Here is a 15,532-nt window from a genome sequence, read left to right as displayed (position 1 = left end):
CCTCTCAGAGACTCCATTTTCTCAGCTCTAGAAAACCTCATCTATTTTCTGGAAAGGCAGGCATTAATTGGTTGGACCACAATGACATAAACGTCCATACACATCCCCATATACATCCTTAATTACAATCCTGATCCCACTGTACTGCAAAGGTCTGAGTTTGCCTCTCCTGCTAGACTCAATTCCTCTAGTTGTGCCACTTTCTGGCTGGTTAGTCCCTTACCCTCATTTAACCTTAGTTTCTTCATTTACAAAATAGAGGTAATAATTCTTGAAGTTCAAGGAGGTTCAGGTTTGTGAAAAGTCCCAACACACTGCCTGGCACACAGAGCAGGCACTTCAGTCAGTATTGACTCACTGATTCAAACAGTTCTGAGAGATATCTCTCTGCCAGACTCTCTCAGCAATAGCAAGTGGGCGAGTATCAGCTACAAGCAGAAGCAATTGGTCTGAAGGCGCACCCAGCACCTAAGGACAACCCATCGTCCCTCCTCGGAACCCCAGACACGCTTCACAAACAGATGCCATGTGCAGAAGGATTCACATTTATTGGTTCAAATACAGTACCTAACATTTTCTAAACATGCATTTCACACTAATTGGTCACATTTCCACAGGTAGTCAATTCACAGAAAAGGGCCCATCCCTTGCCAGATGGCAGGGTGGGAGGTAGCAGAGGGCCTGGGTAGCAGAGCCCGCCAACTATCACTTGGTCATGCAGGATTGATGGAGCCAGGTTGGCGGGCAGCCCTTGGCCGGCCCTTTGGGGACAAGGGCTCAAAGACATCCTGTTTACTCGACTCCTATATAGGACTGTGGGTAGAGGTGGGCCTCAAGTAGGCAGCCCAGGGGAAGGCTCATGGATGCACGTGCCACCAGAGCTCCTGAGGGTGGTGTCACGGGAGGTGGTGCTCCCTGTGCCTTGGATCATAGAAGGGAAACGGAAGCCTCTTCAAGGGGTTGGCAGTCCCTGGCTGGGCAGGTGGGAAGGACTCCCCAGACATGGCCCAGACATTACAACACAGCCACAAACCCCTATTGCAGGCCTGGGATGGCAACATAGACAAAACCACCACCACCCCAGGGCAGGCGGGGTTTCTTTCCTAACAGAAACATGTAAACAGAGCAGGAGCTACAGTATTCTTTTCCCACAAGATTCCTCAGAGAGGAATAGACCAGGATGTCACTCAAGAGGTAGTTTTTTTTTTTTTTTCCATGGAAATTTGAGTCAACAACATTATCACCTATTATAAGACATTTCAGAGAAAGAAAACAATGGTCACCAAAGGGCAAAAATGATCCTTTGGCTGGCAGGGCTGGCTCTCGGATTTGGAAGACTAGCCTCCACCATTAAGACAACTTTTTTCTTGGGCTCGAAGCAAGCTCTGGCCTGATTCACAGCTTCCATTTCAGCCTGCAACTGATTCCTGAGCAGGCTGTGGCCCATTGAGGGCCACAGGCCCAGAGAAGGGAGGCCAGATGGGGACTGGATTAGGTAGAGGGACCAGGCATCTTGTGAGCCGGTAGTGGCAGGGTCACTGTGGCTCATGTTGCAGGATAGCCATAATTCTTCAAGTCTCAAGGGAGCCCAGCTCTGGCCAAAGAGGAAGCCCCAGCATCTTTTCTGGGGGCCCTGCCTCTGAGGAAACAGTCCAGGTCTGGCTCCCAAGCCCAGAAAAGAAGCTGTTGCTTGTGGTAGCCAGGAGAGGGGTTTCTGGGGACCCTGTAATTAAATACACATCCCTGAGCTGTGGTCCTAGAAACCCTTGCCTCAAGGCTAACCAGTTTCCAGCACCTGGTGGAATGATTGCCGTTTCTTATCCTGAGACACAGATAAAACATCATTTCACAGACACTGGACATAGATGCTTCAAGCTGAGGGAAAAGGGAGGAATGATCAACTGCAAAGGCAGAGGGGAGTGCAGGGGGACTCTCATGGATCAAGTCGGGGAAAGTAAGAGTGGTGGGGTTTTTGTTTAGTTTTTTTTTTTTAATTTTTTTTTTTTTTTTTACTTTAAAATAATCAAAGAAAAATTTAAAGTTTAATAAAAGGGCTGGTCTAAAAGACTGGATTTCTTAAAACAATTGCAAAATTTTAAAAAGCAACAAGGAAAAAAAGACATAGACCAGGGGCCCAGAGCTAAAGACTTGGAACCACTGCTCAACTTCCTGCCCTGCTGGGAGGCCAGAGTCCCTTTACTTTGGCCAACCTTGGACATGGCCTACATGTTGCCCATACTGGGTTTGTCTGTCTGTCTCTGTCTGTCCCATTCCCCAATAAATTGAGAACAAACAAAGGTAGGATATGGGCAGCAGAGCAAGGCAGCTAGCTCAGAGAGCCCAGGGCTTTAAGGACCTGGTGACACACTGGCCATGGCAGGACTCTCTTCCCTGATAGGGGGTGGCAGGTGAGAGGCACGGTGCTGTGGAGAGGGTGACTGTGATGATGCCATGGAGACCCCTCAGTTCCCTCTATCCCTCCTCCTCTGGATCTGGGGAATAGGACAGAGGTTCTTGCCTGCTGCTTTCTGTCCCTGGAGGTTTGCCCACCTCACTTACGGATCAGGCCTGGCTGGGGGGCTGGGTATCCTCTGAGCCAGATGGAGTGCTTTGAGACAGGTTCTGGGGAGTTTCTCCAGACCGAGGGTAAGACCACCAAGCCTTGTGAAAGACTCCAAAAGTCTACAAAGGAGCCACAGAGCATGAGTTGTAGGTGAAGTTCCAAGATTCCAAACTTCTGTCTTCGGTCAAGAAAACATTCAAAGGGAAAGGAAGGGAATAGCTTGTACGTTTAAACGCAGTGCAATGAGGTGGGATTCTCCTTTACCACACAGCCTTCAGGGTCATATTTTTATGGTGGAAAAATTCTCACTCAAAGTGAGTGCTGCTGGTGGCAGGGGATCAGAGAGAGGACAGAAGGGAGGGGAATTACAGACAACATGCACAACTTTTTTCTTTTCCACTAGCAAAAAGGCTACCTGTTAACCAAACATCATGGGAAGAAAGGCAAAACATAAACACATCAAACCTCCCCCTCCAACCTTTCTCTGTGTCCTTCAAACTGAATTCACAAATACATCTAGTGGCTGACCTAATGTCTCCACACTGCTAGCTACACTCCTACCTTCCTCTCATAATACCTGAGTTTGCGACGCAACACAGTCACTTTACCCTGTTTAAAAAAAGCCCACGTCATAAAAGGACTGGGTGCAGAAGACATTAAAGGTGGTCCACAGGTCAGGCTCCAGCTCGGAACACAAGGCCACTTGGCTCAGAGATTCTGCAGGGCTCTCAGCAATGAATGGGCTCTTTGTTCTTGTGGAATCTGCTGCAAACATTTGTAAAAATGGATTTGTACAATGGCAACTTGCAGAACCTTTCCCCCACTCCACAAATTAACAACTTGCTCTGTTTAATGCTGCATTATCAAAGAGACATGTTGCTGCCTCATGGAGAGCAGTTCCCTCTGACTCCCAACCCAACCAGTAAAATGCTTAATTTAAGAGAAAAGCAATTTCAAAAAATAATAATAATTTGGCCGATGGAAATCTAGCAAAGAAAGATGCAGCACATAAGAGCCATCCTGGAGAAGGGGTCTCTGATATGTGTATCTTCCCCTACCTTGAGGAAAGCGGCTCGGAGTCTGACCTGTAGCCAGAGTGTGATCTAGTTGGTTAAATAAAAGAGCAGAAAAACAAAACTATTGTGAATTTAGAAATAAACAAATACACACACACAAATCTTCCCATTGACATGTGAAAAACATTCTGGTTGGCGCTTTTCCTGAGGACCACGTCTCTTCTTTTTCTTTTCCTTTCTCAGAGCAAATGGGGAAACGGCACTGGGAAGTAATGCTCTGAGTTTTAGATCCATCAAGGGATAAAGTTATCACTCTGCTGGTACCCGTAACATTTCACCGGAAAGAAAAAATTACAATCCGACACGGACTACCCGATATGCACACAATGTGGTGGCCCTCTGAGTAAGTGTGCTAGGCTGAGCGGGGAAGAGAGCAAACAGCCTTTGACTAAACAGGCAAAAGGAGGTCCTGTAGGCCCCTCAAGCCTAGCCAGGGATGTACCCAGCTAACTGGCCTGTCTGCTGCATTGGCTGTGGGAGGTACGTGGGTTTAGGCAGGGACAACTGCTGTAGTAAGGCAGAGAAGGGAAAAGCACCTGAAAGAGTTCCATGACAGACCTTGTGTGACTGCTGGCCAAAGCCAAGAGGGTAAGGAACATTTCCCAGGACTAGGTGGGGCAGGTAGTGAAAGAACAAGGGGTCCAGGCCATACCTGCAGAGGGGGCAGCCAGGCCTTTAGGAACATGAGGTAGTTTAAAGCCCCCCTTCCCTTCCAGAAGCTTTGGACTCCAGCCCTCCAGACCCTGGTCAGTCAGGCCACCGATAACTCTGAGGGGCAGCTGGGCCACTCTGGATCTTGGGCTTACTATTCTGAAGAAACCTGGTTTCATTTTGGGAGAGATTAGGAGAGCATGGAGTAGAATGTAGGGACAAAACTTCTGGTCAGCAGATGGGTGAATGATCCTTCCAGCTGTTTGGAAAAGAGACTGCAGTTTCAGATTCAGATCTGGAGGTGGAATGGGATGGGGTGGGGAGAGAAACAGGGAACTCCAAAAGAGGAGTGTTTATGCTATTAGCAGTCTGGCCTTTGTCCCACTACTCTTTGAAGGTGAAAGGAGAGTAAATCAGTAGTGGGCATCAGGATTCTGGACATGACATTCTGAACTCACCTGTTCTTTTCAAAGGGCCAATAGGAAGTCAAGTTTATAAGGGAGAGGCAATGAGTCTAAAGAAAGTAAGGAAACTAGGTAGCTGTGAGCCCCAAGGGAGATGGTAGGCAAATCCCAAGGATTAGCTGACCGCTAGGGCTTTGCCTAGGTGAAAAGGTGACAGTGGCAGAAATCAGTAGTGGTCGTATGGATGGTGGGGAGGGGAGGCCCCACAGTGTGGTGTGAGAGAAGAAACCCTTCTCCCTGAGGACTCGTCTGGAGGGAGGACACCTAACTTAGATTTGGTCACTGTGCCCAACTCTCAGCTTTCATGCTTTACCAAAGAAAAGAGATAGCTAAATCCCCATCTCTGGTCCTGTTCCCAATGTCTCATCCACTTTGCTTAGTAAACCTCCTAATACCACTTTCCCTTTTATGGTGTGCTCTCTTACCTGGTAATTCTGTAGCTAGAAAAAGGCAGTTTGCTCTCTGACAGACAAATGTATGAATCTGCTGAGAACATGTGGAAAAAGTAGGGTTGGTCACACCCCTCCCTTTCCAATGAGGTAGTCATCTTTGTCAATATTATGGAAATAGTCATCTCAGCCCCATCCCACCCTCTCCCTCAAAATACAAAAGAACTATCTCTAAACAATGACAACACTGTAACATTAAACATCTTCACATTCTGTAAACTGCAAGGAAATGCATCGGCTGCATTCACACAAAAGCATGTGCATCATGTTGAAGGCCATACATTCAACTCTGTCGTGAAATAAATATATAGAAAAATGAGGTTAAAAAAACAAGACAAACAAACAAAAACTCTTTTGCTATGGAGGCAACTGGCAAGGCTGCTCCACAGCCTCCATCTTGGTCTCTCTGGCTCTTTCTTCCGGAGCCTGTCCTGCCCACCCCAGGCCTTGCCATTGGCCTGAGGAGGGGTGCTGGGGACAGGTCACTCCTTGCCCACACTTGTCTTGCAGGAATGCAGCACCACCTTAAAGAGGAGGGGCAGCTGCTCCAGGGGTACATTCACCATCTTTCCTGGGAAAAGGCAGAAAAAGAAGAGTTAGCCGCGGCCACTAGTAGAAGGGTGTGTTTGCCTCCTCTTGGGCTGGTGAAAGAACACTGCCTTTTCTAGTGACTGGGGCGAGGAAAGTGCCATGAGTTATTACAAAGGTAAAACAGACTGGGCTAACATGCTATTACCCAGACCTATTTTGGTGCCTTAGGGAGTCCAGTAATGGTGCAAGCTCTAATTGTTGCTACTATCCAAAGAATACTGAACTCTATGCTAGGTGTTTCAATACATTATCTCATTTAATTCTCACAGTATTTCTGTATGACAGATTTTACTTTTTATCCCCATTTTACAGATGAGGAATCTGAAACTGAAAGGTATTCCTTGATGTCCTCTTAGAGCGAAAATAATGAGAAACTTATATCCTATTTCATTTCCTAGTAGATTCTTTAACTAGCATTCTATAAAATACTGCTCTTCAGAATAGTATAATGGGTTAATAAAACGTAGCAAGGAAAAAGGAGATGGGGTTTACAGGGGCAAATAAATTGAGAAATTCAGGGTTAAAACAGGTTTTTTTTTTTTTTTATTGGAGGATTTCTAAGAGCACTCAGAATGCTAATATACTTTGTAAATATGAGGCTATAGTTCTTCTCCCTGACAGAACCCTACAGTCACCTGGTAATTTTTTTTTTTAAAATACTGATGACCAGGCTCCACTCCATATCAATTAAGTCAGAATCTTTAGAGGTGCAGCACAAGAATGGATATTTTTTAAAAGCTTCCCAGGTGATTCCAAGGGCTGTCAGTGTTGACAACCCAGCTCTGTGGGGGAGAGTGGGGTATAATTATTGACCTGTATTTCACAGAGCACCTGATTAATATTTTGCTTGGTAGAACATAGTTTTAAAAATGCTGAGACATACACTATCAAAACACTCCTAAAATTCCAATAGTTTATTTAAGTCCAGTTCACACCTCCTAGACTACTTTGTGGCCCAAAAAGTAAAATTTGATTTTATCAGACTGAAAATTTTTTTCCTTCAAAATTGTACTGCTGAATTTTACAGGAACAATCTCAGCCCAGAGGTCACATTTCTGAGCTGCCCCTCAGTATGTGCTAGATAACTATAAACAAGAATCTTTACCAAATGAAGTAAAGCAACAACAAAAGCCAGGATTTCATGTTGAAATGGACCTATTTAAATGTCAAGAAGCTCAGAAAGGGGTTAAGACCACAAAACAACTAAAACAAAAATTCCTTTGTGAACACAGGATTTTTGAGAATTATTTTAAAGATATCACTTTTAATGAAAGATCCTCAAAAACCTATAGGCAATTCTATGAAATAAAATCAATTAAAACATTGAGATATAGTTAGTTCACATGCCATAAAATCCACCCTTTTAACGTATATAATTCAGGAAATGACGTTAATTTGAGAAACTCTGAGCTTCTTTCCCCATCCATAGAATGGCCATAATATCACCAACCACCAGTCCTGCAGAAATTGAGATTAAGTGATATCAGGTCACAAAGGACCCTGCACATCACAGGAGCTTAGGAAATGTTAGATTCTCCTCCCTACAAAGAAAAAACAAACTTCTCATTATAATATAACTTTTCTGAGGGCAGGGGTAGTACCTCTTTTATTGAGCTGGTGATAGGCCTGGCATCAGCATCCTGAAAACACTGCTTTCCTCATTCCCTTCACAAGTTAAGAAAAGCAAGGAAGGGTTGGAAGCCCAGGACCCAGAATGTTACCTGCAATATAGCGAATCTCAGGTAAGCACATCATGAGGTCAGGAAAACGGTTCGGCTGATGTGTATATTTATATTCAGTGAAATCCTGGCAAATGTACCAATATCGTTTGTTCAATTGTTCCAGCTGCGAGGCACTGGTCAGACCCCTGATATCTGTGAAAAAACCACAGGAAATGGGAGGGGCTTTATAATGTGGAAGAAACACTGGCTCCTTGAATATGTGTATCTTTCAATGAAAAGTTATTAAACATTGTCTCAACAGGGGATCTTCTCTGTTTCTGACAGGGAGGAACAAAAGCTCTGGGTCAGGGAAGAGAAATAAGATAAAGGAAAAAATTATCAAGGACAATCACTAGACTGAGCCCCCTGAGGGCTAGGCTTATCTTTCTCAACTCTGTACCCAGCTCCCAGAACAGGGCTTGGCACAAATGGGCACCAGTGGATGTTGAACAACTAACTGAATAATCTACCTTTCCCAATTTATCCTTCACAGTATCTTTAAATTTGCTCTTTGCTGGAACCATTCAGAAATCTTCACGTTTCTACATACAATTACACATGGTATCCTATGTGCTTCTACTCATACTATTCTACCTGGGCCACTGGTATTCTACTGGGTCGCTCCAGTTTTTTTTTCTGTATATAAGTATATCTTGTTTTATTGTGCTTTGCTTTACTGCACTTCACAGATATTGCATTTTTTACAAATTGAAGGTGTGTGGCAAGTCTGCACCAAGCAAGTCTATCAGTGTCATTTTTTCCAATGGCATTTGCTCATTTCGTGTCTCTTTGTCACATTTTGGTAATTCTTGCAATATTTCAAGCTTTTTCATTATTATTAGATTTGTTATGAGGATCTATGATCAGTGATCTTTGATGTTACTATTTTAATTGTTTTGGGGTGCCACAAACCGCGCCCGTATGAGACGGTAAACTTAATTGATAAATGTTGTGCATTCTGACTATTCCGTTAACTGGCTGTTCCACTGTCTCTCTCCCTCTCATCGGGCCTCCCTATTCCCTGAAACACAACAATATTGTAATTAGGCCAATTAATAATCATACAATCGCCTGTAAGTGTTGAAGTGAAAGGAAAAGTCACATATCTCTCACTTTAAATCAAAAGCTAGAAATAATTAAGCTCAGTGAAGAAGGAATGTCAAAAGCCGAGACAGGCTGAAAGCTAGGTCTCTTGTGAGTTAGCAAAGTTGCGAATGCAAAGGAAAAGTTCCTGAAGGAAACTAAGAGCACTACTCTAGTGAACACACAAATGATAAGAAAGCAAAACAGCCTTATTGCCGATATGGAGAAAGTTTGAGCGGTCTGTATAGATCAAACCAGCCACAACATTCCCTTAAACCGAAGCCTAATCCAGAGCAAGGTCCTAACTCTCTTCAATTCTATAAAGGCTGAGAGAGGTGAGGAAGCTGCAGAAGAAAAGTCTGAAGCTAGCAGAGGTTGTTTCATGAGATTTAAGGAAAGCCGCTATCTCCATTAAAGTGTGAGGTAAAGCAGCAGTGCTAATACGGAAGCTGCAGCAAGTTATCTAGAGATCTAGCTAAGATAATTAAAGAAGATGGCTACACTAAACAACATATTTTCAATGCAGACGAAACAGCCCTATATTGGAAGAAGACACTATCTAGGACTTTTCATAGCTCGAGAGAAGTCAATGTCTGGCTTCAAAGCTTCAAAGGACAGGCTGACTCTCTTGTTAGGGGCTAATGCAGCTGATGACTTTAAATTGAAGCCAATGCTCATTTACCGCTCCGAAAATCCTAGGGCCCTTAAGAATTACGCTAAATCTACTCTGCTTGCGTTCTATAAAATGGAACAACAAAGCCTGGATGACAGCACTTCTGTTCACAACCCGGTTTACTAAATATTTCAAGCCCACTGTGCAGACCTAATGCTCAGAAAAAAAGATTCCTTTCAAAATATTACTGCTCACTGACAAAGCACCTGGTCACCCAAGAGCTCTGATGGAGATGTACAATGAAATTAATTTTGTCTTCATGCCTGCTAACACAACATCCATTCTGCAGCCCAAGGATCAAGGAGTAATTTCAACATTCAAGTCTTTCTATTTAAGAAATACATTTCCTAAGGCTGTAGCTGCCCATAGATAGTGATTCCTCTCAAGGATCTGGGCAAAGTAAACCGAAAACCTTCTGGAAAGGATTCACCATTCTAGATGCCATTCATGATTCACTGGAAGAGGTCAAAATATCAACATTAACAGGATTTTAGAAGAAGGTGATTCCAACCCTCATGGATGACTTTGAGGGTTCAAGACTTCAGTGGAGGAAGTACTGCAGATGTGGTGGAAACAAGAGAACTAGACAGAATGAGAAGTGAAGTCTGAAAATGTGACTGAATTGATGCAATCTCATGATAAAACTTTAGCAGATGAGGAGTTGCTTCTTATGGATGAGCAAAGAAAGTGGTCCCTTGAGATGGAATCTACTCCTGCTGAAGAAGCTGTGTGAAGACCGCTGAAACAACAACAAAGGATTTAGAGTATTACATAAACTTAGTTGATAAAGCAGCAGCAGGGTTTGAGAGAATTGACTCTAAATTTGGAAGGAGTTCTACTGCAGGTAAAATGTTCAAACAGCATTGCACGCTACAGAAAGTTCGTTCATCAAAGAAAAAGTCAATTGACATGGCAAATGTCACTGTGGTCTTATTTTAAGAAATTGCCACAGCCACCCCAACCTTCAGCAACCACCACCCTGATCAGTCAGCAGCATCAACACTGAGGCAAGGGCTTCCCTGGTGGCGCAGTGGTTGAGAATCCACCTGCCAATGCAGGGGACATGGGTTCGAGCCCTGGTCTGGGAGGATCCCACAAGCGGCAGAGCAACTGAGCCCGTGTGCCACAACTACTGAGCCTGTGCTCTAGAGCCTGCAAGCCACAACTACTGAGCCTGCATGCCACAACTACTGAAGCCCAAGTGCCTAAAGCCCGTGCTCCGCAACAAGAGAAGCCACCGCAATGAGAAACTTGCGCACCTCAACGAAGAGTAGCCCCCGCTCGCCGCAACTAAGAAAGCCCACATGCAACAACGAAGACCCAATGCAGCCAAAAATAAATTTAAAAAATAAATTAAAACAAACAAACAAACAAAAACAACACTGAGGCAAGACCCTCCACCAGCAAAAAGATTACAACTCGCTGAAAGCTCAATGATGATTAGCATTTTATAGCAATATTTTTTTTGAGGTATGTACTCTTTTTTTTTAAAATAAATTTATTTATTTATTAATTTATTAACTTTTTGGCTGCGTTTGGTCTTCGTTGCTGTGTGCGGGCTTTCTCTAGTTGCGGTGAGCGGGGACTACTCTTGATTGCAGTGTGTGGGCTTCTCGTTGCGGTGGCTTCTCTTGTTGCGGAGCACAGGCTCTAGGCACACGGGCTTCAGTAGTTGCAGCACGTGGGCTCAGTAGTTGTGGCTCGCAGGCTCTAGAGCGCAGACTCAGTAGTTGTGGCACACGGGCTTAGTTGCTCCGTGGCATGTGGGAGCTTCCCGGACCAAGGCTCAAACCCGTGTCTCCTGCTGCATTGGCAGGCGGATTCTTAACCACTGCGCCACCAGGGAAGTCCCCTGTACTCTTTTTTAAGACATAATGCTGCTGCACACTTAACAGATCACAGTATAGTATAAACATAACTTTCACAGGCACTGGGAAACCAAAAAATTCATGTGACTCACTCTATTGCAATATTCACTTTATTGTGCTGGTCTGGAACCAAACCTGCAATATCTCCAAGGTATGCCTGTAGACGTCTCTCTCATTCTCATATATGTATATATATATTATATAGTGTGTTCATATACATATAAACACACACAATCCCCTTTTTCATATATAGAATATAAATATTCTATACATAAATCTTACCCAGCCTTTGAGGCCCAGATCTCAGATTTCTGGTCCTCCAAGTAGTTGTTACTGATCTCCCCCCCATTTGAGGCTCAAGCAATGTAACAAGTGCCATCAGAATGTATACTTCTTGAGGCCAGGAACCTGGGATCTAATTTATTTCAATGTCTTTAATGTTCAACACAGGGCCTGGCCCAAGGGAGGCACACAGAACACCAGATAAATGCATGAAAGGTGCAGAAGCAAGAGGAAGAGGTCAGTACTGAGGGAGGAGTAGGCAAAGAGGAGGGGATCAAGAGTCTCTGGACTAGGAAACTGAATACAGGAACACAGCATTTTCAATGTCGTAGGCCACGAAACAGCCCAGCCCCACTCAGAGTAGAGTACTCATACGCTACTCTGGAAGAAAGGGAACACAAATCCTCCTTGCATACTCTGCTTACCAGCAGCTACCAAGCGCCGCTCTGCAAGTAATACTCCATGTAAATCACACCCACCACTCTTCGAATTAAAGCCATGCTTGATATGGGTGTGTGAGTTTTGTGCACCCCCGCTCTGCCCTGAAGGGGCCCGTCAGCCTGTCACAGATCCCTTATCTCTAGTAGTTTCATCAGTCACTCTGCTCTTCTTCAGTCACTGGTAAACTTGGTGCATATTTTAAATGACGCATGTACTGTCCTTGATGTCTGTGTTTAAATGCATTAAAACTGACTAAACAAAGCAAATCCTCTTCCTTCCTCTATGAGTTATAGAGGCTGTGGCATTTAGGTTTGAAGAAAAAAATCCAAACCATGCTCTGTGCTATAGTGGGGCAGAATGATGATGAGGGCAGCACAGGACTTCCAAGATCAGCACCCACATGGTGTGACAGATTGTGTGACAGTCCTGAGGGTAAAGGGGGTAGGGGTGAAATGAAGGCAAAAGGGCAAATATTCACTGACAAAAAAAAAAGTCTTTTCTTCCCACCCCCAGTTACTTACCTTGATTTAGGAAGTTAATTGCTTTCATGCAAGCATACTCCTCATTGCTCACTTTTAGCTGATGGAACTTGTGATACAGGTAGATGAGCCGCTCAATCACCTCCATCCCTTCATCACTAAATCTGGGGAACAGACACCGGTGTTAATAATGGGCTCTGATTACCAGTGGAGATAATGGAAGGGAGACAGAAGTCACCTACAGCTCCTTAAGGCAGCTAAGATAGGAAAGAGGTTGAGCTTGGGGGAAATGGAATCCAGACACATTTGTGAAAGACAGGTGAATCCATGGTTTGTCTAGAGGCCAAGGCAGCTCATACGAGCTGCTCTTCCCCAGGTCAGTTGGGGTCAATCAAATCTAAGTTCAAATCCAGCTCCATCACATACAAGCTATGAGACCTCGGGAAAGTCCTCTGACCTCTCTAAGCTTTGAGGACCTCCTCTGTAAAATAATGCTTGCCTGCTTGGGGTAACAAGGGTCACGGGGGTTTGGGATGTAAATGTAGAGAAGTATGACATCGTTAAGATACTGCTGTTGTTGCGATGCAGCCTGTAGTAACAATGGCAGCTACCATGGTGACTCTATGTGAGCTACTGCCACAATGAAGAAAAAGCTGCTGATTGTATTTAAGTTCACTGTTTCCAGCATGGCTGAGGTTATGCACAGGGAACATTTTTACTGGTATCCCTTGACTTCAGCTAGAGAGGGAGGGAGGGAAACATAAATTGAGCCTCCATGTCATGCCAGTTTCTGTACTGGGCACTTTATGTGCATTATCTCATTTAGTTTTCTCAGCCCTACGTGCTAGGTGAGATTATAATCACCATTGTACAGATGAGAAACTGAAGTTCAAAGAATAGAAGGGACTGGTCCACAAGCACACAGCTGGTTGGTAGCAGAGCTAGAACCTTGAACCTGGGCTAACTCCCTAAGGCCTTGATTTTCTCAATATCTGAGGTAGCATCCATTAGCAGAGAAGACTCAATGCTGACCATGCCGCTTTTTTTTTTTAATGTTTTTTCTTTCAGGAGTGTTTTTTTTTTAATTTTAATTTTATTTATTTTTGGCTGCATTGGGTCTTCGTTGCTGCACGCGGGCTTTCTCTAGTTGCAGTGCACAGGCTTCTCATTGCGGTGGCTTCTCTTGTTGCGGAGCTCAGGCTCTAGGAGCGCGGTCTTCAGTAGTTGTGGCACACGGGCTCAGTAGTTGTGGCTCATGGGCTCTAGAGCGCAGGCTCAGTAGTTGTGGTGCATGGGCTTAGTTGCTCAGCGGCATGTGGGATCTTCCCAGACCAGGGCTCGAACCCATGTCCCCTACACTGGCAGGTGGATTCTTAACCACTGTGCCACCAGGGAAGCCCCCATGCTGCTTTCTTTGGATTAGGAGTTAATTCCTTGGGGAAACACCAAGTTTTAGGCAAAGGAGCCCTAGGCTGGGGGACTAATACTCTGCGTCATAGTGGGTAATATCTTATACCAGAAATGGAGATACTCCCAAACCAAGGAGGCAAAGGCTTAGTGGGGAAATAGTTTATAAAAGCTGGGGTCAGGCCCAGCATCCACTCTTCTAGGTGATCCAGATAGGCCTCTGATGCAGCTGAGTCACAAAGAGACGCTTAGCCTCAGAGTTGCTTCCTGGTGACTTGTTCAGATCAGGGTACTACAGCCCCATGCTAGGCAAGAAGCCCCTATCTGGGTAGGGTCCAGAACTCCTGGGAATGTACTACTGCTGTCTGGGTCCTATTGCTTTCTGTGTTGACTGTGAAGGTTTCGCAAGGGCTTGGCTTCCTGGCCAGGCAGGACATTTTCTCTTCCCTTGGGGAAAGCCTGGCTCCTGTTGGGGCCAGAGGCACCTGTACTTCTCAAGCACCAGGGGGAGCCACAGCAGCAGCTACTTGCAATCCGGAGCCCTGACCCTCTGGGTCCCAGTTTGCTAGTTTGAACTACCATGTTTTCTCTGCTCCTGGCCCAATGGCTTTTAATACGTTCTCAGATTGGCTGATAGACACACTTACATTTAATAACCACTATAATAACCATACCTATTATTCTACCATTTGTTGAGTGTTTGCTACTTGCCAGGCCCTTTGTTAAATATTTTACATACATCATTTCATTGGATACTTCCAATAAATCCACAAAAAAGGATACTATAATCCTCTTTGTTCACTTGTGGAAACAAAGGCTCAGAGAGGTTATTTACTGTGCCCTTATTGTATTCTTACATTTTACCCTCCTGATAATCTGTGAGAAAAGTAATATCACCTTCATGTTAGGGAAGAGGAAGCAGAAGAGATGCCTTCTCCAAAGTTCTAAGTGAATAAAACAAATTAGTGGTGGTGGGGACAAGGTTTAAACCCAAGTTTTCTCATTCCAAGTCTGTTGCTTTCTCAGTACTACACTGTCCATTCCCTGACTGTCTTGTTCTTAACTGGCAACTGGGAAAGGCTACCACATGCTACCACAGGGGATACCTCAGGAGGTCTGTGTTCGCAGAGCAACTCAGCTCAGGGCCCAACCCAGAGTGGGTGTCGGACTCGCTGCAGTGCATAGAACTGCCCCTCCGCTGCCTCCATGATGCTGAGACCTGCAGGAAGCAGTATGCCTGTGAGTGAAGATCACTCCTCATCACAGTACTTTGTCAGCTACTTCTGTTCTTGCGAGGGAAAAGGTCTTTACTAAAAATGCTTATCAGTATCTGTTTGGAAGGGTGGGGAAGAGATGGATGGGGTAGGGCTTAAAAAAGGAGGATGCAGCAGTGTCAGCATCTGTCTGGTGGCCGAGCAGCATAGCAAGTAAAGATAACACTCTCTCCCCTCATCAGTAACCTCTTGCCGCAAGCGCTCACTCTGGCTCTGCAGAACCTGCAGGTGTGTGGCTACCAGCCAGACCCCTAGACAGCAATGCTAAACCTATTCCCAGTTGAGTCTTGACCTGAGGGACACAAAGGAACTCCCACATGCCTGGCCTGAGTATATGACCCAGATCTGCCCTCTCTCTTGGGGAGAGCACATACCCTCTTTCCCAAGCTTCCTAGGATAGGCAACCAGCATGGACCCCTGGCAGCCAGCCCAGCAGCCCCCACTCAATCTCCACAGCCTGACTGCAAAGATTTCCTCCACCCCGCATCCCGCCCCTTGATAAACAAATTG

General features: G+C 44.9%; 1 protein-coding gene across 2 annotated transcripts in view; it reads right to left on the bottom strand.

Moving 5' to 3' along the window:
- Window positions 1-529: 529 nt before the first annotated feature.
- NR6A1 (nuclear receptor subfamily 6 group A member 1) overlaps window positions 530-15,532 on the bottom strand; it is a 209,713-nt gene continuing 194,710 nt past the window's right edge. For both annotated transcript variants that reach the window (XM_067743347.1, XM_067743348.1), the window contains exons 8-10: window positions 12,384-12,505; window positions 7,516-7,668; window positions 530-5,774 (exon numbers count right to left, since the gene is read on the bottom strand). In XM_067743347.1, coding sequence (XP_067599448.1) covers window positions 5,686-5,774; window positions 7,516-7,668; window positions 12,384-12,505 — 364 coding nt within the window. In that variant the 3' untranslated portion in view covers window positions 530-5,685. The remainder of the gene's footprint in view (window positions 5,775-7,515; window positions 7,669-12,383; window positions 12,506-15,532) is intronic.

This window comes from Pseudorca crassidens, chromosome 7, assembly GCF_039906515.1.
Source record: "Pseudorca crassidens isolate mPseCra1 chromosome 7, mPseCra1.hap1, whole genome shotgun sequence".
NCBI classification, from domain to species: domain Eukaryota; kingdom Metazoa; phylum Chordata; class Mammalia; order Artiodactyla; family Delphinidae; genus Pseudorca; species Pseudorca crassidens.
This window is presented reverse-complemented; position numbering and strand designations above follow the sequence as displayed.